General features: G+C 38.7%; 1 protein-coding gene across 1 annotated transcript; it reads left to right on the plus strand.

The window, feature by feature from the left end:
* On the plus strand, positions 1–26,952 carry lmtk2 (lemur tyrosine kinase 2). The gene is made up of 14 exons (XM_079252840.1): positions 1–497; positions 10,790–10,923; positions 11,125–11,278; positions 11,413–11,489; positions 12,068–12,186; positions 12,503–12,590; positions 15,904–16,034; positions 19,187–19,271; positions 20,220–20,341; positions 20,864–21,013; positions 21,148–24,130; positions 24,224–24,356; positions 24,435–24,669; positions 24,810–26,952. The coding sequence occupies exons 1-14, from the start codon at positions 395–397 to the stop codon at positions 24,832–24,834; spliced, it is 4,539 nt and encodes a 1,512-aa protein (XP_079108966.1). The 5' UTR covers positions 1–394; the 3' UTR covers positions 24,835–26,952.
* Positions 26,953–27,118: the final 166 nt, after the last annotated feature.

The raw sequence follows: 27,118 nt of genomic DNA on the forward strand, positions 1-27,118 counted from the left end.
CATGGCGCTCTGGGGGAGAGGTGTTTCATGATAGTCAAGGCTATCGATTTAATTTTCTATTTCTGAGTTAATTTAGGTAAATTTCGGGTGGATTCACCAAATATGATCGGTCATGACAGGTGATCGCCCCTTTTGTCTCCATGGACACCGGAACTCTAAATGTCGTAGCGGCAATTGCTGTCGTCAGCTAAAACTGTTAGCATCGACATGCTAGCTGAAGCTAGTTAGCTGGCGAGTAGCAAGTCGCTAAACAAACCGAAAATATGCTTCTCTATGTAGCCTACGCTGACATCAAATTGGTCATACACGATTGAACTTTATTCGGCATCATATTATTTACTTATTTACAACGGCAATTCCAGCTGTCCTCCACCTAGTTGGCTTAGGCTGGAGGATGGAGAGCCACCATGGAACTGTGTTGTTGCTGGCCAGTGGGATTTTTCTGTCGGTGTTTGGGTTGTCGGAAGGTTTTCCTCTGCAGTATCATCATAAATCAGGTGAGACAATATATAGCAGGTTTATAAGCATTTACAAGATTGATGTCCACCTACGATACGACTTATCTATGTATGTTTTTGTCGGCTAGCATTTGTATGTTTGGGTAAGCGTTGCAGCTAACAAAGCTAACACTAACTTGGAAGGATTTCTGTCTAAATAGTAAAGACTGTTGAAAGTGCGAGGGTACGTGTTTGTTTTGTCACAAAGGTAACAATTAACATTTTTCTCTTTGCCTAAATGAGCAAGTAAATGTTTTACACAAACAGGAAAACTGAGTCAAAGTCACGACTCTGCTAACTATTAAGCCGGTAAGCTAATCATAAACAGACTTTTCATTTACCTTTTCCAAATAAGTAAATAAATGACATTTAGAAAAAGAAAGAAAAACACTGTTTTGTACAGTTTGCTGTAACACAGATTTACACAGGTTAAGTGTTAAATGTCTTAGTCAATATTTTACAGCATATTGTTGCTGCTGAGATGTTAACCTTTGCGTGGGATTGAGGGAAAACCTGACAATCTATTGCGTTTTCATAGTGTTTAAATCAGTAGAGAAGGCCAAACATTTTCACTGTAAGTGGCACTCTGAGTCTGTGTGAAACTGTACATTATCATTAAAAATGTCATGTGCTGAGCTTGACTGCAGACTTGACATTTTTAAAAGGCAGTTATGGTGATTGTGATTGGAGCATAACCCTACCAGAACATAATATTTTGGACAAATTGGGTTTAAGTTGTACCAAAATGATAGGAATATTGAAGTATGGACTTACCAAAAACATCACCTGTAAAGCACATGAATGGAGTGCAATTGTATCAACACATATGGTTTCCAGTGGCAGCAGGATTCAAGATTGTATTAACTATGGAAGAGTAGACTGAAGCAGTTGTTTGATTTAAAAAGTAAAATGCAATAATATACCCCTTATTCAATGAATTTAAATATGTTAAAGGTGAATATCTGCCTCAAAGTACAAATGGAAATAACTCAAAACATATTGTTGATACAACCCAGGAGTTTATTTCACAGTATAGACAAGATCTGAAAAATTTCACTGTGACAAAGTCTATCACCTGATCCCAGTTTTATTGAACTTACATTTCACAAACTGCAGACAGAACCAAAGACAATATTGGTGTAGTGGGCTTTTGTCAGTATACAGGTAACTCTTGACCTAACTAACCAGGTTTATGGCACCGTCAAGTAGATGTTGGCCTGCCAGCATGGAAATGCTGATTCCTGTTCCAAAGTTAAGCCTGAATAACCTCTTTAATGTTTATAATAGTGCCTTTTAGATATATCACAGGTCTTGACATAAATACGATCACTATAATTTTCGAAAGAATCAGAATAAAAGAATCAATCTGTCAACTGCTGGAATTGATTTAAAAAAAAAAAAAAAAAAGTTTGTATGTTTAGTGTGAGACTTGATTTTAGCAAACTAACAAAAATGGAAGAAATTTTATTTAAAACATTTAGTTTATATTCTTAGTTGGGCACTAATTGTTACAGATATTGAAAGCTATCTATTGAATTAGAGTACAAAAGTATCAGTACTCAGTTCATTGGAAAAAGCCAGAAAATATTAAGCATTTCACAATATTTTGATCACTAGTAGAATTTTATTTAGATAAATGATCAGTAACAATAATGAATTCTATTTCTGATGTTCAGAATTCCTTAATTCCAGTTAAGAGTCAAGGGAATAATTTCAGTATTTTCTAGATTTTTCCCAGCAGGAGAGGTTCAGTCTCCGTGACCGCTGTTGGTATGATAACTTTTTTCCGTGTTGGAAATCAATTAATGTTAAAGCAAAAATGCTGCAGGGTGTGCCGGTAATGTGTAACTACGGCATATTCCAATCTTATCAGGACCAGTCAATGATTAGCAAGAGTTTTATTTACTTTATCATAATAAGATCATACAGGAAAGTAATGTTACAATATAAGGCCACTTTTATGCTTTTATTGCACAGCAGGCTTTTTTTTTTTTTTTTTTTTGCCTTTTCATTTCTGGTTTGCATCCACAGTCAGTAATTAAGTTTTAAACATTTTGATTTCAGTTTATAGGTAATGTTTCAAAAGGAGGAATAATAGCTTTACATATATTGCTTATAGTTAGGAAAGCATTTTTAAGTTTTGGTGCAGCTGTCAATGTTTTATAGAGTATAACTGGGTGACATTGGCATGTCTGTCTTTTACTCATGGTGAACATTGGCCACAAGCCTCTACAACCTTGTGATTCAGTAACAGCCACTTCAGGCCATCTGGGATGCTTGTTATTGGTACAAACCAGTTCATTATTTATGTTGCTGCTAAGGGTAAGACTTCACCTTTTCATGGGTTTATAGTATTTCATAGCAGGCTGCAGAGAAGCATGCATGCTGCTGTTGCCACAAGGAAGAGGAGTGGCAGGTTTACAGTGTTCTGTTTTGAAATTGTTTTCAAAAGTGGTAGCACAAGACAAGTTATTTTATTAAAAGTGATGAACAAAACTTCATCTATGCCAATTCCTCAAGAGAAAAATTGCCTTAGGTACTGGCTTACTGAGACCTTGGCTCTTCCTTGGATTGATGAGGCTCTTTCCAGTGACAAATCTTGAACCAACCCAAACACATCAGCCAGACAGTACTATTTTCTGTTTTGTGTGTAAATGGGCACAGACATCTACTGCACACACTGGTGGATAAAATCTTGAAAAATGGGTCAGCTCCTGCTCTGCATGAATGCCTACTAAAATATGCAGTACAACTGAAATAAGACATGGCAGTTCCCTGCCATATGAGTCCCAAAAACCAGTTAAATCATTTGGTGAGGCTGCCAAGTCATGATATGAACCCATGACTCAAATAAAGCTTAACACAGGAGAACCAATTCCATGTTTAGCTGTCGAGCCCCAGCTTTTTTGTTTTATAATTTTTTTTTATTTCCATCTGACTGCTGCTGTAGTCTCTCTGAGAGCCCTGCAATACCCCACACCCTGTTGCTATGATAAAAAGGACAGAGGATACTGGTGTTAAAAAGCTGCCTGCAATTAAGGCCAAGCAATTTTCACAGGATTATTGTGTGTTTTTTCCATTTGCATCATTAAAGCCATTGGAAATTATTTTTTAACTTTTGCACTTACTAATCAAATATGCATTTTTCAAACTATTGCTAAAGATGGAGAAATTTATCAGTAAAAGCCACGGATATCCTTAAGGTGGTTGGAAAAGCTGCAAAGTTTAAGTTCATTATTGACTTGCATTTAATACAATCTTGTTTGAATAGCTCAGGAGGTTCCTGGTCTCACTTTAATACTGTGGTGTTACTCATCAAGGGGCAGAATTGCACTTTTGGTTGGCATAGTCATGGTACAAAAATGCTGCAGATGCTTGTAATAATTGTATATATATTGATAAGGCTGGGCTATATGATGATATATATTGTTTGGACAATAGAAAATGTATCGTTTCATATAAGGCTCTATGGTTTATGCCACAATAAGGTGCTTTACTGCAGTATTTTACGTCAAGATGTGCTTTACAATATGCACGCTGCAATATAAAAAACAAACATGGAGAAAGACGGTTGCAGACGTGTTTCAGAGCAGGATAATTCACTGAAAGATGACCAGCCAACCCAAACTGATGAGCTTGTTCATAAAAGAGGAAATTTCTGTTGCATGGATGCGGTTTGGATGTAAAAAGACCGACGTGGAACCGACAACAGACTACCTTACAGTCCCAGCAACGAACACAACTACTGGTAACTCATTTCAACACCTGCGCAAGCATTTGGATAATGAATACATCAAGTGGTGGCGAAAGCGCTCATAATAAATTCCAGACTCAAACGCTGCAACGGGCTTTTCCCCATGAAACGTCATACGGCCATAGTTCCCGCAGATGGAAGGAGATCACTGCTGCCGTTGCCAAGCATGTCTGACAAATAACTGATGACTGACAAAAAATTACACTAACAACTTTATATCGTGACGTATATCGTTGTGGGGATATAAAATGAGCGATATTGTGAAATGTGATTTTAGTTTATTTTTATAGTCTTTGCCCTAACTGTCAAGAAACTTAACTGGTTTTATTTTTCTTGATTGAACTGGTGGCCTTACAAGCCATGTCAGCTATATCAGTGCTGTGTCTGCGACACCATCATTGTACATAGCTTTTCCCATTCCTTTGTGTCATTTGTTGTAGTAAGTCCTGTCCAGAGATCATACTGTAATATCGTTGGACTTCAGCAAGCTGAAGTAGTATATTATTATTTTATAGCTTGATATTACATGCTACAGACGTTGCCTTTATGAAATATTACACAAGTTTTATTGTCCAGTGGGTTTTTATTAATGCTTGTTAAAAATGTTAAAATTATTGGACTGTTATTCTTCCATTCACTCCATTTACACATCGACCACAAACCTTTAAACCCTTAGATTCAGCACTGACATTTATAGCATCATCCAGTGGGTCAGTGTCTTGACTATGGACCTATTTAATCTTTTATAATTCTCCCATCAATATTTTACCTCCAGTTTATCTGTTGTAGTCTCTTGCTCAGAAGTGAGGTTTATGGGAAGAATCCAGTAGATGATAGATTTTCCTATTTTAAAAAAAAAAAGCTTCCTTTGACTGATAATGATTTAGAGGTTGAGCTACTTACTGTCTTGTGGTAGGGGTAAAAAGTGGTTTATATTTGTCTATTTTGGGGTTAAAGTTCAGTATTTACTGTGCAGCAGGGAAAACAGAACATATAAAACCATCCATGCAGACATTCATATTAAAGTGGGGGGGCAGAGTTCATCAGGGAATTTTACTTTGATCCAGCAGATGAAAATAACTAAAGCCATCCTGTCATTTTTCTCAGAGACAGCTTGGCGTTTTGCAGCAGACATGAAGTAAATCGCTATCTTTGCTGGCATCTTGGTTCATACCTAATTTTCCCACAGAGTTAAAGTGATGCTGCGCAACCTTATCTGTCTGATATATCTGACCATGTCTCGATAGAGAATTGCACGATCTGACCAGATATGTTTGTAAAATCACTGCTCAGCTCAATGCCCAGGTTTAAGCATTAGCCCTAAATCACAGCCTTCCTGAATTGATGATGCATCTAATTAATCTGTGTGTTTTGAGGGTTTTCAGTAAATGTGTATTTGGTTGAATGGGAGGATAACTAACACAGCCTGTTCATATTTAATCTCATTAACAAGCATTAATCAAAACCCCTGGGAGCATGAAACTTGAATGATAAAGATGATAATGAGTTTGATTAAAGGAATATTATATATACATATAATATGAAAATCATTTGAAGTCTTGCAAACTTTGGTTTGCTTAAGTCTTTTGCAACACTAATCCTTTGGCTGACCAATTGGGACAGTATATACTCTGGTTTAGATAAATCATCCTTTGTTGTTAATTTAATGTTGTTAGTAAATAAAAGATAAACAGACACACACTTGCAGCAGGGACAGTTTTGACTCCATTATTGATTTAGAATATTAACATTTCTGAGTATAGGTATTGTTAAATTTGCTTTGGAAGGTTCCCAACTCAATTAAATGGATCGAAGTATCTATGTAGCAGCCATGATAAGTTTCTCGTATAATTCTGCAAATTCAGAAGGAAGGACCCTGACTGCTTCCTTTTATTTTGGCATTGGAAACACAGAATTTTTTTTTTTTTTTTTGTCCAAAAAGTATTTATTATGTAGTTTATACATTGTATAACTTGAACATTTTTTTGCTAATTGACATTAGATGTATAAAAAGAAAATCTGAAATGCTGTTAAATAGTCACATTTACTGAGATTCATGCAAATAAATATGAAGGTGTGAGTAACATAAGTGATTGTCCTGGAACATCTTTCTCTTTTGCAGCATTTTTCCCCCAGTTTTGAGTTACCACACTTAACAATAAAGAAAAATATTATACCTTTTATTATACTTGTATTTAGGGCTGGGCGATATGACCTTTTAGTAATATCCCGATATTTTTATGGCATCTCACGATATACAATATATATCTCGATATTTACCTTAGCCTTGAATTAATGCTTTGGTGCAGACAATCACATCAGTAAGATGATTTTGTGTCTATATTAAAACATAATTGTTCATACTGCATTAAGATATTCTGATTTTAAACATTCATGCCAAAGGGATGAAATTGTAACAAAGCAAATTGATCAAAACCGTATTTATTGAACAGTTAAAGCAGTGGCAGAAACATGTCATTTTAAAACACAGTAAAGTACCTTTGCATGATGTAATAAATGCAACGTATGAAAATAGGGGCTCTAAGGGGTGACTTTTCAAATGATGAAATAAATTTGTGGTACTACTACCTTTTGTGGCGACACTTTTGCGACATACTTTGCATACGACAGTTGTTTGGTCAACATCTTCTCTCCGGTATCCAAACCACCGCCAGATGATGGATCCTGTACTATTTTTCTTGTTCTTTTCTTTTTTGCCACTGAAACAGGCTATCCTTTTGAAAAATTATTTTGAATACCATTAAAACCACATAAATCAGCTTTTTCCTACTTTATTAAATGTTAGATTATCAAATTTAACCAAAGGATTCTTATGTTTTGTGGAATAGCTAGCTGCATGTTCAACCCTCCTCCTTTTTCTGGGCTTGGGACTGCACAGTGACCCAAAAGAGACACTTTGACAGAGATACATTTATGTGTTTTTAATTTGTGTAGTTTTCTTACTTTTAGTTTAGTCTTTTTTTTTTTTTTTTTTTTTTTTTTTTTTTTTAGTTTTAGTTTGCTTTGGGTTGAACTATTATAAGGCTTTGCTTTATGGATACATTTTTGAGTTGTCGTGTATTTTTTTTAATCGCACAGTTTAGCGTAGAAATCAGTCTTACAATACAAGCAGAATGTCCTCGTATCGTTTCCAATAAACGGCTTCAGCCAGCTTTTAATTCAGGGTTTGATTCCGACTCCTTTCTGGACTTTCTAGAGACATGACGTGCTAGATAAATATGCTTGTGTCACACACAGTGGATGAGGCGAGTAAGTGACAGAGGCTGTGAATGTAATCAAATACGATTAATTATTTTTGCGTGACGTGAAAAACTTTGTAATTTACGTCCCACTCTGTAATCCAGAGCAGGATCAGTGGCGGATTTTGCTGTTCATTGTGACTGTAGGTGGAGTCATGCAGGTGTCCTCTCTGCTCCTCTGACTGGCTGCAGCTGCAGTCGGAGCGACTGAGTGCTGTAGGACGGGGAGAGACTCTCGTTCCTGACAATAACTTTACAATATGCGCTTTAAAGTCAGTCGCCAAAACACCAGGAAAGTCTCCAATAACTCCAGTAAAAGTCGCTAGATTTGTCGCTAGTCGCTTTTTACAAAAAAAAGTTGCCAGATTTAGCGAGAAAGTCGCCAAGTTGACAACAGTGGCTACACGCTGCCTCTCATGACGTAGCACGTAGCTCACGTTATGTACGTAACGAGGTGCGCTTGGTTTAACTGTCTGTGCAAAGCGGTGCAGAGTCGAGGAGGAGGGAGGAAACCCCGCCCACAGCTAAAAACACCTGCATGACAACAGGATACTCGAATATGACGAATATAGGCATTTTCTATATCGCACAAAGGACTAACCACGGTATCTCGAGTATATTCGATATATCGCCCAGCCCTACTTGTATTGCAGCTGCACAATATGTCGTTTTAGCATTGCCATCACAATCTATGTCTGTGCAATAGTCCCATTGCAGGTCCTATGATGTAGCAGGTAAATGAACTCAACATGCTCTCATCAATTTCAAGGTTACCTGACATGCAGGTTTGTTATTTGCCAATGGCAATAAACAAACCACAGTTAAATTCTGCACATGATATAATTAAACATGTACTTGGGACCTAGCACAATAAGAACAACCAATAAAAGTTAATAAGAATGACTAAAATGTAGAGAAAAACCTTGCTTTTTACCTTTCACTAAAAGAGGTAAGATCAGTGCCGTGGTTAATGGTCAACAAGATGGCAGGAGTGCAGCATAGTTTGAAGTGTCATTCAAATCATTTGTGACAAATTCCTGCATTTTTTTAATATCACAATATATAGCAGGGTTAGAGAAAATATCAATCACCGTTTGTGTACTTGGATAATTTAGATTCTTCTGGACAAGATCTTATTTAATAGCTGTAGTTTCAGTAAAACCGACCCACACAAAATTATCCTTTCCTACAAATATTTCTAAACCTTGTGATGCTTTCTCACAAGGTCATGGGGAAACACCCAGAAAAGTTTTAATGTTCTTCAGAATTGTTCAAGTATACTCTTCTTCTAAAAACTGGACACAGTTACCTATTGCCAAAGCTGATGGAGAAATGAACTAACTACTGAAGGCCGCTTGGCTTTAGTTTCAAGATATTTTCCTGAAGTCTCGTCAGTCTGGCTGATGAATAAGCTGCCTGCACCTGTTTGCTCCTACAAATTACAATTGTACCTCAAATAGAAAACACTAAGACTTAAACGATAATTTATGTCAAAGTTGAAGCCTTTTTATTACAGTTTTTAAAATGATTAATAGTAAATGATAATTGTGTACAGTTTAGACATGATATATTTGTGACATGTTGTGCTGAGTGGTATTTCAGTTGTTTTAAGGTGTTGCATGGTGCAGCCATACACATGAAAAGATGATTCCTATTCATCTTACGAATGCATAATATCAGTTCAGTTTTGGTTCTAAAGTTTGCAGTATATATAGGCTAAAACCCAGATAGTCTAGGTTTAGAAAGTCAATTTTTCTAATTTACACAGTTTATTTGAATAATAATATGCATTTTTTTTAAATTAATGTTATGAGATGGATGATTAAGTTTCTGGCTTTCTCTGAGAATTTGCAAATCAAAATAAAAAGATTTAAGAAATAAGCAGAGGTGTCATCTTGAGTACCAAAAAGACTATTGAGAATGGAAAAACCCAAACTGGTGACATTTAAGTGTGGTTTTCATGTCTTTACTTATCTGGCTCAGCTGTTAGAAATGTGCATTTCTGCTGAAGGGATTTTGGTAGGTGTACTTTTCAGTCTAGCAGAGAAAGATGTATCTGATGACTTTCAACAACCAGTTAGTGACTGAACAGAAAGGAGAGAGAATGGGCAGGGATGTCTTTCACACCAGTACCTATGTACAATCTGTTTCTCCCACATGTGAACTAAAATTACATTTTGATGCCTTTGCTTTAGAGTGGTATGTAACTTCAAAATAGTCAGCCAAAAAAAAAGAAAATGCAAACAGCAAGTCCTCCAGTGAGAACAAAAAGCTTATCAAGAAAGATGAAGGCTCTGAGGGTGAAGGATTGACTTTAATGTCCTTTTACTGTCCAGTGACCACTAGTCATAACTCTCAAATGAAGAGCTATAAATGAGCTGTGACATTTGGAGTAACAAGATGGACATGAAAGAGAAGACTTATGAAAGAGTAAGCTTTTGTCAGAATAATGAGTATGATGCCTTTATTTATTTTTTATATGTATAGGCTCAGTAGTGACTTTTTTAAACTACTGCCATTATATCCATTGTCTTTTTTTTTTTTTAAATCTCCTGTAGCATAGTTTTATCTGTTTAAAATGTTAATCCTGTAAAAAAAATAAAATGGGGCTACTAGTGTTTTGAGTGGCTGTCCCTCCAACTACCCTTAAATCAGTCTTACTAAAGTCAAACACACAAGTGCTTCATAGCTGTTGTTCATAGTGTAGTAAGCGAGCAGTGGCTGAGTGTGGATGCAGTGGTTGGGCTGTAAGGCTGCTGTCAGCCCTGACGTCTGAACTGCTGGGCCAGCACTCAGGAAGACCCACACCTGCTGTCACTGCTGCTGCACTCTCAGCTTCTAACTGGCCCGTGGGCACCCCCACAAATGTCTACGTGGTAAAAGCTAGGTGGCATAAACTGAAGTCACTGTTCTTGCTTTGTCATGTTTCCCTATATTGTAAATCTTGGGGAAAAAAATAATGTCCACAAGGTTAATTGTCGTTTATCTCAGCTGCAGTAGAATTGCTGGCAAAAGACACAAGCAAGCCTGAAGAGCAGCTTTCTCAGAGCACTGCGGTTTATTTCTGTTTGACTGAAATGTGTCTTTCTAGTGGGTGGATATTGAAGTAGAGCCAGTACACCCTTCATGTGCTGTTTTACTGTCAAATACACTTCTGGCTATGTTTCTAACTTATCAGGGCTTTCAGCCACCCTCATCTGTTCTCCTCAAACTTATTTTTAAATCATAGCTACAAACGTGAATGACTTTGCATGTGCTGTTTTTGTTTGTTTTTTCAGGGGAAAGCACTGGGGGCACTTTGTCTGCGTCTCTGTACCTGTCCTTGGTGGTATCATTGATGGTGCTGGTGGCATTGGTAGTGCTGCTAGTTAACTGTGTGACCTGCTGCAAGGAGAGGGAGATCAACTTCAAGGTGAGAATTTTGAAGGCGCAGGTGGCCTGAAAGGCACCCATTCACATGCTCAGGTGTACACTTGATCTGATGAATATACGGTGGGTAGATGTAAAACGATGGATCCTCTGTGAAGTTAAGCTTTCTTGAAAACGATTTGATCTGTGACATCATATCCCGTTTGTGGACTGAAACATCAAAATATCATCTGTGTCGATGTAGGAGTTTGAAGACCACTTTGATGATGAGATCGACTTCACACCCCCAGCAGAGGACACGCCCTCTATGCAGTCCCCAGCTGAGGTGTACACCCTTGCTGTGTCCCCTGTGCCCCTGCCTGGACCCCCACATCTTCAGCCTCTTGCCTCTATTACAGGTAAAACACTTGCACACATACAAGCTGTTATTTAGTCTCCCGAGTAAACACATGTTCACCAGATGTACATTTTAGTTTCTAAGGCAGATTAATCTTGAGCAGTTTTGATTTACATGATTTATTTGGCATCATAGAGGCAGGCACTAGCTTCCAGGTGGGACGTCACAGTTTGAGTTACATCCAAGAGATTGGCAACGGCTGGTTTGGCCAGGTAAGATTGTTTTCCCTCTGTGTGAAATTTTCCCTGACAGCAGAAAACTAAATCAGTCTTTTTTTAAAGGAAAAAATGAAAGGAAAATACATTGTTTCCTGTGGTTCACAATATATATTTGGGTTAAAGTGAATAACAGCAGAAAAAGTGGTCGATATTTTAAACATCAGCATGAAAATCTGACTTTAAATCTATGATCTTAAAAAAAAAATTTCCAAGGCAGAGGTAACTTACCACACTAAATAAAACATCTGAAATATTTACATACAGAGGAATATGTAGGATTCATATATATCTACGTTTATATAGATACGTACATACAGGTGGACTTTTTTTTATATAATATTATATTATTAACATACGTATATATCTACGAATCCTCGTAGAGGACTTGTCTGTTTAAGCACAAAGCACTTCGGTCAGCAAGGTCGTCATTTGTGCCACTTCTGTCTTGTTACTTTTTCAATGGTAGAAAAGCTATATAATGCATGTTTTTGGATTAATGTGCAGCAAGTAGCAATTTCTTTTGTGTTTGCTTACCTCTTGTGTTGTTCAAGGTGTTATTTTCTTCCTGTCAGGTACTTTTAAGTGAAATCTACACAGACCCAGGTGGAACGAGGGTGGTTGTGAAGGAGTTAAAAGCTAATGCAAGTGCCAAGGAGCAGAATGACTTTCTGCAGCAGGGGGATCCGTACAGGTAAACACACATGATAACCCCTTTAAATCTGCTCTATTATAGATTTGTCAGAGGCTTGTTATCAATCTTTTATTGCTTTGCTCATCTATTAATAAAGAAATGTAACTGTTACCTCGGGTGCTTTTTAATTGATGATATGCAGAGAGTCAGTGTGGTTAGATATGTACCACTGTAATGTTAGCAGCTCCCTCTACCTTTCCTTTTAATACGTTGCATTAGATTAAATCACTATTAAACTCCTGCCCATTTTTTTTTTTTTTTTAAACTTTTGCTGCTGTAATAAACAAATCAAAGTGTCTTGTTATTTTTTCTTCAGAGTACTGCAGCATCCAAACATCCTCCAGTGCCTCGGACAGTGTGTTGAGGCTATTCCCTTCCTGCTTGTTTTTGAGTACTGTGAAATGGTGAGTGACCACGTGTGCATTGATGTACATGGTCTAATTGTGACAAAGAAAAGCAAGCACAACAAATGACTGCATACCTAGATAGTGTTAATAATTGCTACATCATGTGGAAATTGAGTTGTTTTACATATTTCATATAAAACAGTTTTAAACATTTCTAGTTTTTATTTTTTGTGTCCTAATGGAAATTAAATGGTTGTTCGCATTGGTATTTTTGCTTTTTCTGTGTTCAAAACTGTCCATAAAACATCTATCTACTTGTCTTATGTGCTGTGTGGACTGAAAGCTGACTCAATCTCAAATCAGCCCTTACGCCTCCCTTAAGATATTGAAGTTACTTGCACACTATCAGAAAAGCTGATTCGTCACTCTATTTTGATCTGTCGTGGGTGGGCTTGTTCCTGACAGAGAGGAGCTCCCTTTTGCTCCCCGATTCTCTAATTCCTGCCTCTATCTGCAGTCACATAGCTACTGTAAGCTGGGGACTTCTCACATTCCCACCTCACCCAGTAAAGCAACAGGCTCCATTTACACTCCTCTGGTGTCAGCTCCACCAGTTGCTGTGTTTGTACATTTTTATGACCAGCACCTTGTGGTTGTTGGTGGCTTCTGAGTTCAGTCATAAGTAAACTAAGCTATTCCTAAAGAAACCCCAAGCATGGCAAACCCAGTGATGACTGCAAAAAGCAAATACACATCACCTGGTTGTAGTGGTTTATCGTTGTAGGACAAATGTTGGTTGTCTGAGAAGGAAACAGTGTATTCATATCATGCATTTAAATTTCTATAGCAAGTGTTTTTATTGACATTTTACACCTGCAAAGACTGTAGCCTGGGTGGGACTGCTGTTTGTTTGTTTGTTTGTTTGTTTTAGCCATTTACTAATGCTTTGATTACCTACATCTGCACCTTGCTTCATGCTGCTCTAATTTGATGACATGTCTGGAAGAGTCCAGTTTAGCTCGTGGTGCCAGACATTTCATAATCTTGTTGGGCTGCAGTATTGTCAGCTGCCCAGACCTGGCAGATGTCCTGGCATTGTGGTTTTTTTTTTTTTTCCCAGCCAGCTCCAGTAAGCTCTCAAACAGCAAATGGTCATTAGTCAAGGTGAATGACTTACCACAGGGCATTAAGGGGGAAGAGCAGGTCCCTGAATGTTGAAGGTGTTAATTTGTGAGGCTAGCACATCTGATTGATGTCTATGCTTGTTTTCCCTGGCTGGATAAAGGTTTTTGCAGGCTTCATCCAAGTGAGATCTTGTTTTGGAGAACACAAATCTCTTTGAAAAGGTTCCGTTTGCTTGTCTTGCACATGCAGGGTGACAGACCTTGGATATCACTGAAACAAATCTGAATGCTTCTCTTTTAGGTTTGAAGATGATTTGTGTATAGCTTCTTAATAATTGAAGCAAATCAACTGTCACTCACCTACAGTATGCCCTCACACAGAACTGCCCAGTGACCAATGCGAATTCCAAAAAGCCAATATAATATGACGTTTTCTCTGACAGTCTAAAGATTAATGGTGTTTTTTCCGTCCTGGGTAACACTAACTCAAAGCATTTTGGACATCAAAATTCATCCAGCAACTGGTGCAGGGGCTACAGAATGTCACATACCGTAGTATGAGTGACAACTTGAAACCTGTAATGTCCTGGCCGGGCAGCAGGCTTGGCCAGGACGTTATTCAGACATCTCCTCTGGTTCAGGGTACCAGACCAATGCCAGCTGACTTTGGCTTTGGAGTTGTTGAGCTCCTTATGTTGTCACAGTTTTCCCCCAGCAGCCATCAGCATACTCAAGTCTCCTCTTTATGTTATTTTCATGGCATTTGTGGTATGTATATATGAATGCTGAACATTGTAATTAGTCTTAGATCTCCTCAGGAAAAGTGGCCTTTTTAAAGTTGTCTATACTGATAGTGATTGGTTATTCTCCTTGGCAGTGTTCAGTGGCCCATTCATTGTTTTTGTCCTTTAAAGAAAAAGCCTAGCAGCAATAAGAATAAAATGTAGTTTGACTTTTTACAACTAGGATGCAGGACAAGCTCTTAAAATAGCCTGAATTTATTGTTTCTCTCACAGCTTGATAATGTAGCGGCTGAGTTACACTTGAACTTGGCACATTCTTGTTATTCACTGGCCAGACACAAGGCCTAAATATTTTGGCCCTTCACACTTTGTTATTTCATTAACAACAACCCGAACCTCAAATGTAATCACCTGCTGCGCAGTCTTCACAAATAAAGACAGCGTGCAGTATCGTTTACCATACGTTCAATATAGCTCTTCAGCGAAGGCCTCTTCTCAGAGCTGGGCGGGTTTTTACACACACGTATGTATGTATGTGTGTGTGTGTGTGTGTTTGCAGGGGTCTAATGTGGATGAAGCAAACAAATAATGCTTACATAAGATGACTGATCTAAGCTGCTTGTGAAGAAATAGCACAGGGAAAAGTAATTCCTTTGTAAACATGCTCTCATATACACAGCAACACAACACGCACACACCTGCATGTGACTTAACATTTATAAGAAAACCACCTCAGTTTGTGCACCTTCCATGTGTGTACAGTATGTTCTTGTGGCTCATTTCTCAGGGTGGCTGCTTCACTTCATTCTGCAGTGTTAGTGACATTAAAAGCCTGTACTACCTGAAGAGATTTTGTAATCTGAGTTGAATAAAACTAGGAACTAAACGCTTACAGTAGTCCAGAATGCTGTAATCTGCTCAGTTGGCCAACCACATTCTGCTCTTCATGATTGACAGCCACACGTGTTGTGCCCCAGGACACCGCTGAGACCCTGTTGAAATTCAGATTTACTGTCTATTTGGCACACCGTCCAGGGGTTAACTATTTGTTCCCAGTTCACTTTATGATTGACTTCTCACTGCACTGTCGTCATGTTGCTTTGAACGACTGCGATACAGTGTGACTTAAGGCTTTGGGTTTTGGTTTTTCCATTTCTTTTTTGACTCATTTGCTCAGAAACTCAACTGGACATGGGCACTGTGTGCTTACACAGTTCCTGAGGTGGACTTTTTTATTTATAAATCTCTGTGACACAGCACCGAGGTCCATTAAACTGTGTTACCCTTATTTGGTTCTGTCACGCATCAGCAGTGAGAAGTGCTAAAGGAGAGAAGAAAAGAGGTGTCTGCTGCCCCTGTGTGGCACTTTATGCACGCTACATTTAATAAGAAATTCCTGTTTTATGTCCTCTTATTTCTTTTATAAAACTAATATATTCCCCTTGATTTCTTTGGTGTTTAATATTGGAAAGCTAACGCAGCTGTCTGTGCTTGTCTTTGCAGGGAGATTTGCGGGGCTTTCTGTCTCAGCAGGATTGGATGTTTAGAAATGCTGAGTTGCTGCAGCTGCAGAGGATGGCCTGTGAAATTGCTGCTGGTGTCACCCACCTTCACAAACACAACTTCCTGCACAGGTAGCACTTCAAACTGCAACTCATAAGCAAGCTCACAGAGTTTTGATCTACTAACCTAAGCACTGTTTTTCTGACCACTCAATTCTGTAGCTCTTTAGAGTGATGCTTACTGGTCCAGTGTGGTTTTTTTTTTTTTTTTTTTTTTTTTTTTTTTTAATTAAAACATTATTTTTAATAGAGAAATTTGTGAAAAAGGTTTTTCCTTATAACTGTATATTCACATTACAAGTATTACCTTGGAAGGTATTTTTAGTTTGTAATTTCATTTTCAAAAATTGAGCATGTTTGCATTACAGTCATAGCTGTCATATAAAATAGAAAAATAGGGCATCGGCACTGATTTAGTCTCACCACTCTGTATTATAAACAAATAGTAATTTTACTGGGTATGTTACGTGTCATGTGGTAAGTACACAGTCGTAAAAATTGTATGATATGATTATGAAGACGTCGCTCAACTGTTAGTTTTACTTACGTGCTGACTGTCCAACCAGTATCTAGAGTACCAGTATTCTCCAAAAAAGGTGTGTACTGGGGGGAGAGGCTGCATTGCATTTTCATTTTTACCCCAGCCAGTCCTGGATGTTTGGCTACCAGCCATCAGGGGTTCAGGTGGGTGTTGGGAACTCTGGGCTTGGAGGGTAACATATGATGTTCAGCTCATCAGCTCTATTTTGCATGCTCAGAATAAGCTCAGAGGGTTCCAATTACACAGCTCCCATGCATTGCCACAGTGTCAGCTGTCCGCTACCACAGGGATATGATGATTCTGCTCTTTGCATGTAAAAGGATAGCCTCATATTGGCCGTTGTGCTGTAGTCCTTGTTAGCTTGTCTCTTGGTGGATTAATGTAAATTTTCATTTTAATCCATATTGATCATTTTGAAAATTTTTGTTGATTTATCATACATGTGCTGCTTAGTTAATCCACATACTGGTAAAACTGCACAAGGCTGGTTCAGGTGCTGCAACTCAAAATCAGTTGGGGCAATTGTGTGGGCTGATGTCCAAGACTGAAAGCTCAGCTTTGCAGCACAAGGGTCAGAATGGGCCTGCAGTAGAGCAAAAGCAGAACTGCATTATGTAAGATCAGTGTATTAGCACTGAGTAACTGGAAGTTAGCATCTTTTAAGACATAGGTTTTGTTGAAGTCTTTACATATTCTCCATACAGTTGCTATCACAATTTATCCATTTAATATAATTTTTCTTTATTTTGTGTTTTCTAAGCCTTGAAAAACATTTGTCACCAGTTTAGTCTAATTTAAGTCTACTGAAAGGATATATTCTCAAAGAAAATAGAATAATAGGATTAGTATTTGTCTGGCACCATTTGGTCTTCTGAATCAGTTGAATGGCTTGTTACCAGTCCTCTACAGAGTTGCTGAATGCCATGCACATGAGCAATTTCAGCTATTTAATGATTATTTAGATTGAATGACTAACTCAGATTGAGGTCTGTGCTTCAAATGGCCACTTGAGAGACATTTAAATAGACCTCTTGAACAGTTTAGGAGTATCAGTGTCATTGTCATTTAAAACTGCCCCAGTCTCTATTTTCTGGAAGACAGAAGCAAGTCTTTGTAAAGAATTTAGGGAATTTGTCTGTTTAATAGCACCACCAACCTGATCTATTAAATTCTGGCAAAATTTCCTGGAAGCTGAAACCTTTGCTCTTTGGGCGTTTACTGAGATCCTGTGATGCTTAGCCTGGAAACAGTGAATTTAACCAAACTAATGACTTCTGAAGAGAATAGGCAGTGACAGATAATAATTTAGGGTTTCAAGGCAAATGGGTTGAATGCATATGCACACAATCCTTTTTTTTTTTTTTTTTTTTTTTTTAAGTTTTTTGTGTTTTTGTTTTTTCTGAATAGAGAAAAATGAATTAATTGTATGTAACAAATGTTCACAAGACCTGAAAATGTTTTTAATCAAATATCAAGCATATATATGTATGTATACATATAATGTATATAATATACATATATATATATATATATATATATATATATATATATATACACACGCACACACACACACACACACACACACACCCCTGGGTGTTTTGCCCGATTAACTTGCAGCTATAAGCAGCTATTATAAATTCCAAAAGCATTTAATTCCTATAAACATATTAGTCACAGTGGGATATTTTCTGACTCACTTAACTGGAACACATTGATTAGATATGTTCTTTTAAGTGTTTATTACAATATTTAGCCATTTTAAATATTTTCTCTATAATAGGGTGCTGGTGACTAAATCTCAAAACTTCTAATAAAAAAATAAAAATACACCTAATTTTGTGTTTCTGTGGCCATAAAGAGATATTGAGTAGACATGATAATTTTGACTGAAGAGGTTTTAAAAACTTGAGTTAGCTATATTTATTTATTACAGATCAAGTGAAGACAATTTCCAGGAAGTTCTCAAATGCCTTTGGTATAAAAGTGATTACTGCTTGTCATGTATTATCCTTGTAGGGTTAAGGTGTTGAACTTGTTTCTCTGCTGCCATTTTGCTATACGTTAAGCTAGGAGCCGACAGGACAGGACAGGAGAGTTTAAAATACATTTCCATTTATCTTACAGGGTTTCTAGAGGTCTGACAGTAGCTGGGCCAAGCACATACAAGAACACTAGTGTCAGCAGTGTGTGTCATTGGGCGGTTAAAAAGGACTTGAGCAGGGCTAAAGTGAAACCTGCCTGCCTCTTGAGTCTCTGTGAATAAATGACCACATGTCTGGTTCATGTAAAAAGCCTCAGAATTTGTGATGCCCACTCCTGGTACATCAACAAAAATAAACTAACACAACCTGTGTCATGAAACTACACCCTGTTATATGCAGGAGTAAGGCATACCCCCGACATCAGTCTTGTTGTAATGTGATAAAGAAAAGAAAAATAATGCTTGTTCTTATCTTTAGTTGCCGAAATCATGTGTGATACCAGCCAGGCTACCTTCTTCTTGGCTTGTGTGCAGTAGCATACTTTGGTTTTATGACCAAATGAGCAGGCTAAACAAAACAAGCATTGGTGAAACATTTTCATTCCAAATCTGCCTGCTGCTGTGAAGGATTTGGCACATGTGGTCTGTGTAAAATCTCAAATTTACTCAGTTGAATGTTTTTTTTCCTGCATGTTCCAACAGTGATTTGGCTCTGAGGAACTGCTACCTGACTGCAGATCTCACAGTCAAAGTCGGAGACTATGGAATCGGACCCTACAGATACAAAGTAAGCAGAAACCTCCATTTTTGGTTTTTGGTTTTGTTTTTATTTTTTAATTTTTTTTCGTTACTTATACATTCTTGTAACAAAGCAGTTTGGTAATAAACATAAAATATGTTGCATTAACCTAGACATTTCCATTTAAAAATTAAGCAAAATGCCGCTTAAGAATCAGTAGAAATTTGTTCTACAATACGGCTGTACTTATTTTAAGCCATAATAAGTGTAATAAACACTTTATAAACAACTTGTTTCCAAAATTTGTTGGAGAATGATGTGGAAATATTCGTTTAGAAAAAAAAAAAAAAGAACATAGTTCTGTCAAAAAAAAAAAAGCTCTGATGCTACAGAGGTTAAAAATATGATCTTCTTTCACTGCATGCAAGCAGCAGCAGCTTATGGTTATATTGTAGGGTCTCTCTTTTGAGCACATGACAACCTCTCACCTTCACCCTGCCAGTTCTCTCTACTGTATATGCATTTGTTTTACCATCTTGAGATGGTATAAAATTACTCCACTTTTTATAGCAGACACAAGCTACACTATTTTTAACCAGCCCCCGAGGACATAACAGAAAATAAATCATTTTCAGCAGACGCTACACAAGTGTTGCCTCTGATTAAACTTACAGCACATTTCACTGAAGAATTCAAATAGTCGACACTGTGACTTGACTTGCATATGTCCTCAGCAGTTGTCTGCTGCATTCCTGAAATACTGCTGAACTGTCAGTTCGGCTGTCTGAATTTAATACTCATAAGATAAGGTCACACAGCGAATCTATTTCTGTAAAGAAAAGGGGGGAGGCGATGTCAGGGTGCACTGATTTAACAAGAGGTAACAAAAAAAAAAAAAAACAACCACATTTCTCTTGTTATGGTGATTTCGATTTTAGGTTCCATCGATTTTACATCTTTTTCTCAGGAAGTTTTACATTAATTTTGTTTGTGTAGGAGGATTACATCATCACAGAGGATGATGTGTTTGCACCCCTTCGCTGGCTGGCTCCTGAACTGGTGGGAGAGCGCCATGGGGGTGTAATCACTATGGAGCAGACCAAGCAGAGCAATGTGTGGTAGGTATATAATGTCAGCTTTACACTAACATCAGAAGACATTTTTAAAACGCTTTTACGCATTAAAAAATGTGTGTGAAGCTGGTTTCTAAGCAAATAAAGGAAAATACTTGAACACCCTGTGTGTACAATGTGAGTTGATCAGTTGGCAGAAATACATTATAATATTCAGAGCCGTTTTTATTGGTGTGGAATTAATGAAAATAGGAATCCAAATGTTTTCATGGTGAGATGTTTTTTTTTTTTTTTCCCCCCTCAAAATGCCAGCTGTTAGCTTTACAGCATATATCTAGTATATTTTTAAGGGCACTTAAAAGTTTTTCTCTCTCAGGGACAGATTTGAGCCTGTTCACAGGGTTGCAGTTCCTATTTCATATCACTAGATGTCACTATAGTTCACAAACTGTGAAGCCAAAATTTTCTCATGTTTTCAGATTTCTACTGCATTTTGCTTAGAGTAGGTTATGATTGATGCTTCTGGTTTAGTCACTGAACCAACGGTTTCTTGTCATTTGTCTTTAGGGCTTTGGGGGTCACATTATGGGAGCTCTTTGAAAATGCCACTCAGCCGTACCCACATCTCTCTGACCGGGAGGTTCTCAATCATGTGATCAAGGAGCAGCAAGTCAAACTGTTTAAGCCCCAACTGGAACTTCCTTATTCTGAAAGATGGTAAGCTTGGGGCATTTTTGTTATCACATCCCTACAAAGAGCATTGTAGAATGAATGTAAAAGCAACCATGACTTCAATTATTGATTGAGAATGTAGAGTCTGAAAGAGATGTATTTTTCCCATATGACTGCAGGCATGAGGTCTTGCAGTTCTGCTGGCTATCCCCAGACAAGCGGGCCACAGCGGAGGAAGTACACCGCTTGCTTGTCTATCTGCGCATGCAAGGCCAAAAGGACATGGAAGAAGATTTTGAACAGCGCTGGGATGCACTCAAGCCTAATCCTTCCACACGGCAGACCACTGTTAGCCATTCGTCCTTCCCGATCTTGGATCAGTTTGCTGATGATGCCTTGCGGCAAGAGATAGACGAAGTGCTCACTGTCACGGAAACAAGCAAAGGCCTTAGTTTTGAGTATGTCTGGGAGGCAGCAAAGCATGACCACTACGATGGCAGCCATGGGCATTCAGGCATCGACACTACACTGAACTACCACAGTATGTTCTTTCCTGTTTCCAGGGAAGACATCCAGGCCCATTTCCCTGATCCTCTAACAAGGGCAGAAGGGGCAGAAAGCAGTAACACTCCTTCAGGAATTCCTGGGATCCTACCAGTGTTTGATTCACAAAAGTCAACTAATGGGAATGACTATTACATTCAACTAGAGGAACAAGGGGAGAGCGCTGCTGGGGACAGTGGGAATAGGGGACAAGATTTTGTTGTGCTTCAAGATATCCGTCTGGATGAGTCCAGCACAGATGCTGACTTTTTCCACCAAAGCATTGACTCAAAGGATTCATATTTACCAGACAGCCACATCTGGTCATCTCTTGAAAACGACAGCCCTTACCACACAAACATTTTCTCTGAAGAGGGATCCAAGCAGGATGAGTCTCCTTCCTGGAGACAGAATTTTTTGGAGCTTCCAGAACGCAACGGGAACCCTTTCCATGATGGGTCTTTAGAGACCCAAGAGATGACTTCAGATCAAAGGCATAGGGGCTCTTTTTTAGGGGACGTCTCTCACCCGTCAGTTGCTGTGGACGGGGAGAGGGGGAACACAGATGTGAAGAGCATTCTTAATACTGAAAAACTCGCTGATAACTATGCGTTTCTCAGAGAACAGAATCTAATGAAAGAGAACTCTAGTTTCTCACATCCACAGCAGAATTTTCTTTTACCTGGCATAGTCCACGAACCAGAGGACGCATTCAAAATGAATTCTTGGAACAACCTTGGGACTTTAGGCAACTTAAACACAGCAGATTTATACTTAAAACCTGCAGCAAGTAGCACATCATCCAGGCATGAACTTTTAGACTCTCCCAGTTCCAACTTGGAGCAGTTTCACCCTCCTCTGGTAGAAAATGAAACACCGGTGCCTTTGATTACAGTGGTTGCAGATGATAGCGTAAGCAGCCAGCTGTCAGTTAGAAATAGTTCTTCCACTGAAGACCTTGGTCTGCTCCAGTCCTCAGACAGAGGTGTAGACTCGGGTTTTGATTCTACCTCCGAGAGGTTTGACGTTGTCCTTAGTGAATCTGATGGTCACACCTTTGCGTTCTCAGACAGTGCCGCTACAGACTCACTGTGCACAGATGCCAACATTACTAGCCTTGACGATGATGCAGCCTCAAAGGCCTCTGCTCACCTCATAATGAATAAAATGCCCGAAAATGTGCAAGTTCCACCTCTGTCTTCAGAGAACAGACACAATGAAGACCTAACAAGTAGTGATTTACTGAGTGAGCTAATTGAAGATGCAGATATAGAACTGGAAACTACCCTCTCTGATCATGAAGAATCCTTCATGGAAGTAAATGGACATCCATTTGTTAGATCTTGTCTTCTGGTATCAGGTCCATCTTTGGACCAGATAAGTCAGGACAGTTTATTAGAAGACAGTATGTCCATCACTGTTCCAACTGTGGACAATTCAGCCCAAACGCCAGACTCTTTAGACTCTCTGGACATAAATAGACTAGGAGAGCAGAGAGAAGAGCTGAATGCTCAAATGGTCCAACACAAACTCCAGCCTCCATATAAAATATCAGACAGCGGATATGAAACTGAGAACCTGGAGTCTCCTGAATGGAACTCTCAGCCCAATGTCAACGATTGTTCCCCTGTTAAAAATGGCGTGAGCATTACCAAAGATGGAGAAGGGTCAGAAGAGTTAACAGCTTCATTGAATTTGGTTCCACCAAAAATCATAATCTCTGAAGTCGAGGGGGTCGTGGACAGTCACAGTGAGGATCCCAGCGAGGTTCAGCAACCAGATCATATTGATGCTGCTGAGGAACCCACTTTAGGCAGCAGTTACAGAGATTCTGCCTACTTCTCTGACAATGAATCAGAACCTGAGAAGAAGTCTGAAGAAACAAGTGCAGGGGGTGCTGTTGAAGTGACGTGGTTGAAGCACACCGCAGGTCCAGCACTGGAAGCTTATAAGGAAAGAGATGTTGATACTTTATTTTCTGAGCAAGAAGCAGGAGAAACATCTGATGCATGCATCGATGACATACATCCAGAGGTCGCTTTCGGTATGGCAAAGAAACTTGAGAGTGGGGTGGTGGAGTCCAGCAGCAGCCATAGTGAGGGTGAAATTAAACCAGAACTTGTCAAGGACACTTTTCCTGACCAGCCGATCCCATCACAACATCTGGAAACCTCAACACCACCTTCCACAACCCCATCAAATCTGGAATCAGAGAGCAACGTTCATGCAAAACTGACCAGGACCTATGCCAGCGATGGGCATAAAATCAAAGAGCCGGACATGGAGGGTCGATACTTGGGGAGGCGGGACGGTTCAGGCTTAGATGGACAGGAAGATGGCGTCGATGCTGATGAGGAGGATGAGAACAGCGAGGACTCTGACGATGACATGCGTGCATACCAGCTGCACAGCTCCAGCTCAGAGAGTGAGGATGAGACCGTCCACCCAGTGCCAATTATTGTGTCGAATGAACCCTCTAAGAACCTGAAGAGCTTGCTGAAGCCCACGTCCCTGAATGTTGAAGCCTCGTCTTCCCCGTTTCCTGGGAAGTGGAATGTGGAGAGCTCCAGAAGAGCAGTGTCCTTCTTCGATGATGTCACTGTGTACCTGTTCGACCAGGTAGAGTGATAGTTTATCGTTCATTTTTAAATGGCTGCTGCTATTCGAGTGTGCATCCATCTCATTTTTATTTTTCTAATGCATTGTGTTTAGGAAACTCCCACCAAGGAACTGGGCGACCACTCATCAGGTTCAAACAGTCAGGGACCAGAGTTCAGCAGCCCTGTGCCCACTGCCAGCTACCTGAACCGCTTCGCGAACTCTGAAAGCTCAACAGATGAAGAAGGTAACAGTAAAATCTGCTGATCTGTTTTTCTATGTTGTCATTCTTTAGTCGTCCTGATGTGTCATTTAACTCTCTCAGGTGGTGGTTTTGAGTGGGACGATGACTTCACATCTGCTGCTCCTGCCTTCCTGCCAAAGGCAGATAAAGACCCTGTTTCTAAGGCCATGTCTTCTGCAGCCCCCACAGTGGGGCGTGTGCTGGAGCCCAACTGGAGCAGCTCTTCAAGCTACTCGCGTTTCTCCATCTCGCCAGCAAGCATTGCTAGCTTCTCCCTCACACATCTTACAGACTCTGACATTGAACAAGGAGGCAAGTTACACACCCAATACGATGCCGTCTAAAAGTTATTTGACCGAGGTGTCTGCTAGATTAGCAGCTTATTTTTTGTTCTAAAGTATAAGACATCGTATCAGATATATCTAAACTGGTTTTCTTCTTGTTCACTCCAGGAAGCAGCGAAGACGGAGAAAAAGACTAGCCCGACAAAGGAAGGGGCTGTTTATGGTCACACTACTGATAAACAACACTGTATTTGCCCTTTTTCGGGGCAGCAGAATAACAACAAAACGCAGGGTGTGTGGGGCGCTTCTCAGGCAGAACTGTTCTCAGTGGAGTTGGTCAGGAAACTGAAAACAAACTTTTAGCAAATAACAGACAAGGCCCAGTTTGAGCCACATCACCTCTTCAGCTCCATCAGTGTGTGGATTTCAGTTCAGTGCAATTACACATTGGGGGAAAAAAAGATGAATAAAAGTAGGAGAAACTTCTAAATGTGTGCTTTAAAAACTCATGCACATTTCTGGTGTGTGACTTCCTCTTTTTGTTGTGTATGGAAGTGTATTCCTTTGCTTGGACAGGGTGTCACCCCTCCAAAAAACAAAACAAAACAACAAAAAAAAAAAAAAACACTACGTTTTCATTTTGGAATAATTCAACACACTGGGCTGGAAAAAAAAAAAATCACTACAACCAAACAGGAATAAGCTCTTAAATCTCAGAACTGGAAATCTGAAACAAAGCTTAATCTGTAATGATACTTAATTTGCTCTTTCATGTCGTGCGATTATTTCAGTGGTTGCCTTGTTTTTTTTGTGTTTTTTTTTTTTTGTTTTTTTTTTTTTTTGTAACTTCCTGTTGAGTTGAATCACAGTCTCCTGCTCGGAGAGAAACTTTGTGTAGAATCCTTCTGTAGCAGTATTTAAATAAAAAGGATTGTGTATAAAGCGCCATCCGTGCATAGGATGATCATGTAATAATCTATGACTCGACTGTATATTCCTTTATGTTTGAAAGGATCATTGACAGTAAGCCGAGTCGTGTTTTTGAAACCTCTTAGTAAAAAGTAGAGGATGTTATTGCTTAAGGATTGCTGTATCAGTCCTGACAACTGTAAGACAGTTGTGATTGAGAACTTAATATTTGCTCCTTTTTCCTGTAAAGCTTTATTTTTGTCAGAAATGTGCAGGAAGTTGTTTGAATTGTTTTGATTCGTTGTCACTGGGTCTAATCGTGGTGCCTGTCGATGCTGCTAAGACAGCTGCTCTCCATTTATCACTACAGAACTTTCCAATTGCACGTTGAGTGAAATTGTGTAAAATAAAGAAATGAACTAAAAAAAAAAAAAGGCAGGAGATGATATTTGAATATATTTTTTGGATGAAGAAAACGTTGCGAGCTGTTTGTAAACAAATGTGCAATGAATTGATTTAGTTTAAAGTCGCGTCTCGGTTTATAGGATGATCTGGTGATTGTGGCGCTGTTTCTTCAGGGACTTAAAGCCACATGAACTCACTAGAGCAAACAAAAAAAAAAAAAAAAGGAAACATGGCTGCTTTTATAATCTGAGTGTCATTGCCAGGTTTTTTTTTTGCCATTTTTTTCTTCTAACTTCATGTGAAAGGTAGCAATATTAAAAAAAAAACAAAAAAACTGACAAGATGTTTGAGTATTTCATTGGATTGGATTGTTGGAAAGCTGTGCAGGTGTGTTTAATGATTCCTGTTTGGAAACCCGATGCGAATGGGTAGTGATGAAGATATGCTTTGACCTTTACGTCTTCATTTATAAAATTTGAAACTGTATTGTTTACAGTTACCGTATGGATCTTTCCTGCTTGTGACTCAAACACCTGAAATATTTTGTCACAGGTAACCAGCTGTTCTTCACCTGTAGTAGATAGATGCCCATCTCACCCGCCCCCATTCAGATGGCACTGTATCTTTAGACAATGTTAACCTCTGTTCAAACCAGCAGCCTGTGCTTCAGTTAAACTTGAACGTCTATTTAAGGAAATTTTTATTTGACTACAGTATACATTTGCTTAATCTTGCACATTTAAGAAATGTAACTTGATGTTGAAATGTTCCAATGTATATAAATTTTTTTTTTTTCTTTTTTCTTCTTTTGGTCTGTAAATGGGAAATAATGTAACTGAGTTATGGGTATGAGGTTTTGTTTTGTAACTTAAAGCTGAGTAAAATCAGAGGAACATATCACAGTCATCAGCTAAAAGCATTGAAATTAAGACACAGAAGCAGATGTGAATTCATTCTGTCCTTTAAACCTGTAGATTTTAAATATTTTTACTTCATATGGATCATGCTTAGTGTAATTGAATGAAATGTTTATAATTACACTGTTTAATATGAAAATAAAATGCAAATAACTTGTAATTAAGATTTTTTGGTTGTTTTTCCACTCCGCTGTAGAATACAACAGTGTTTACTGTTCAAGCGGAAGTCTGTTTATTAGGAGGCGACAAA

This window comes from Telmatherina bonti (genome assembly GCF_933228915.1).
Source record: "Telmatherina bonti genome assembly, chromosome: 14".
NCBI lineage: Eukaryota > Metazoa > Chordata > Actinopteri > Atheriniformes > Telmatherinidae > Telmatherina > Telmatherina bonti.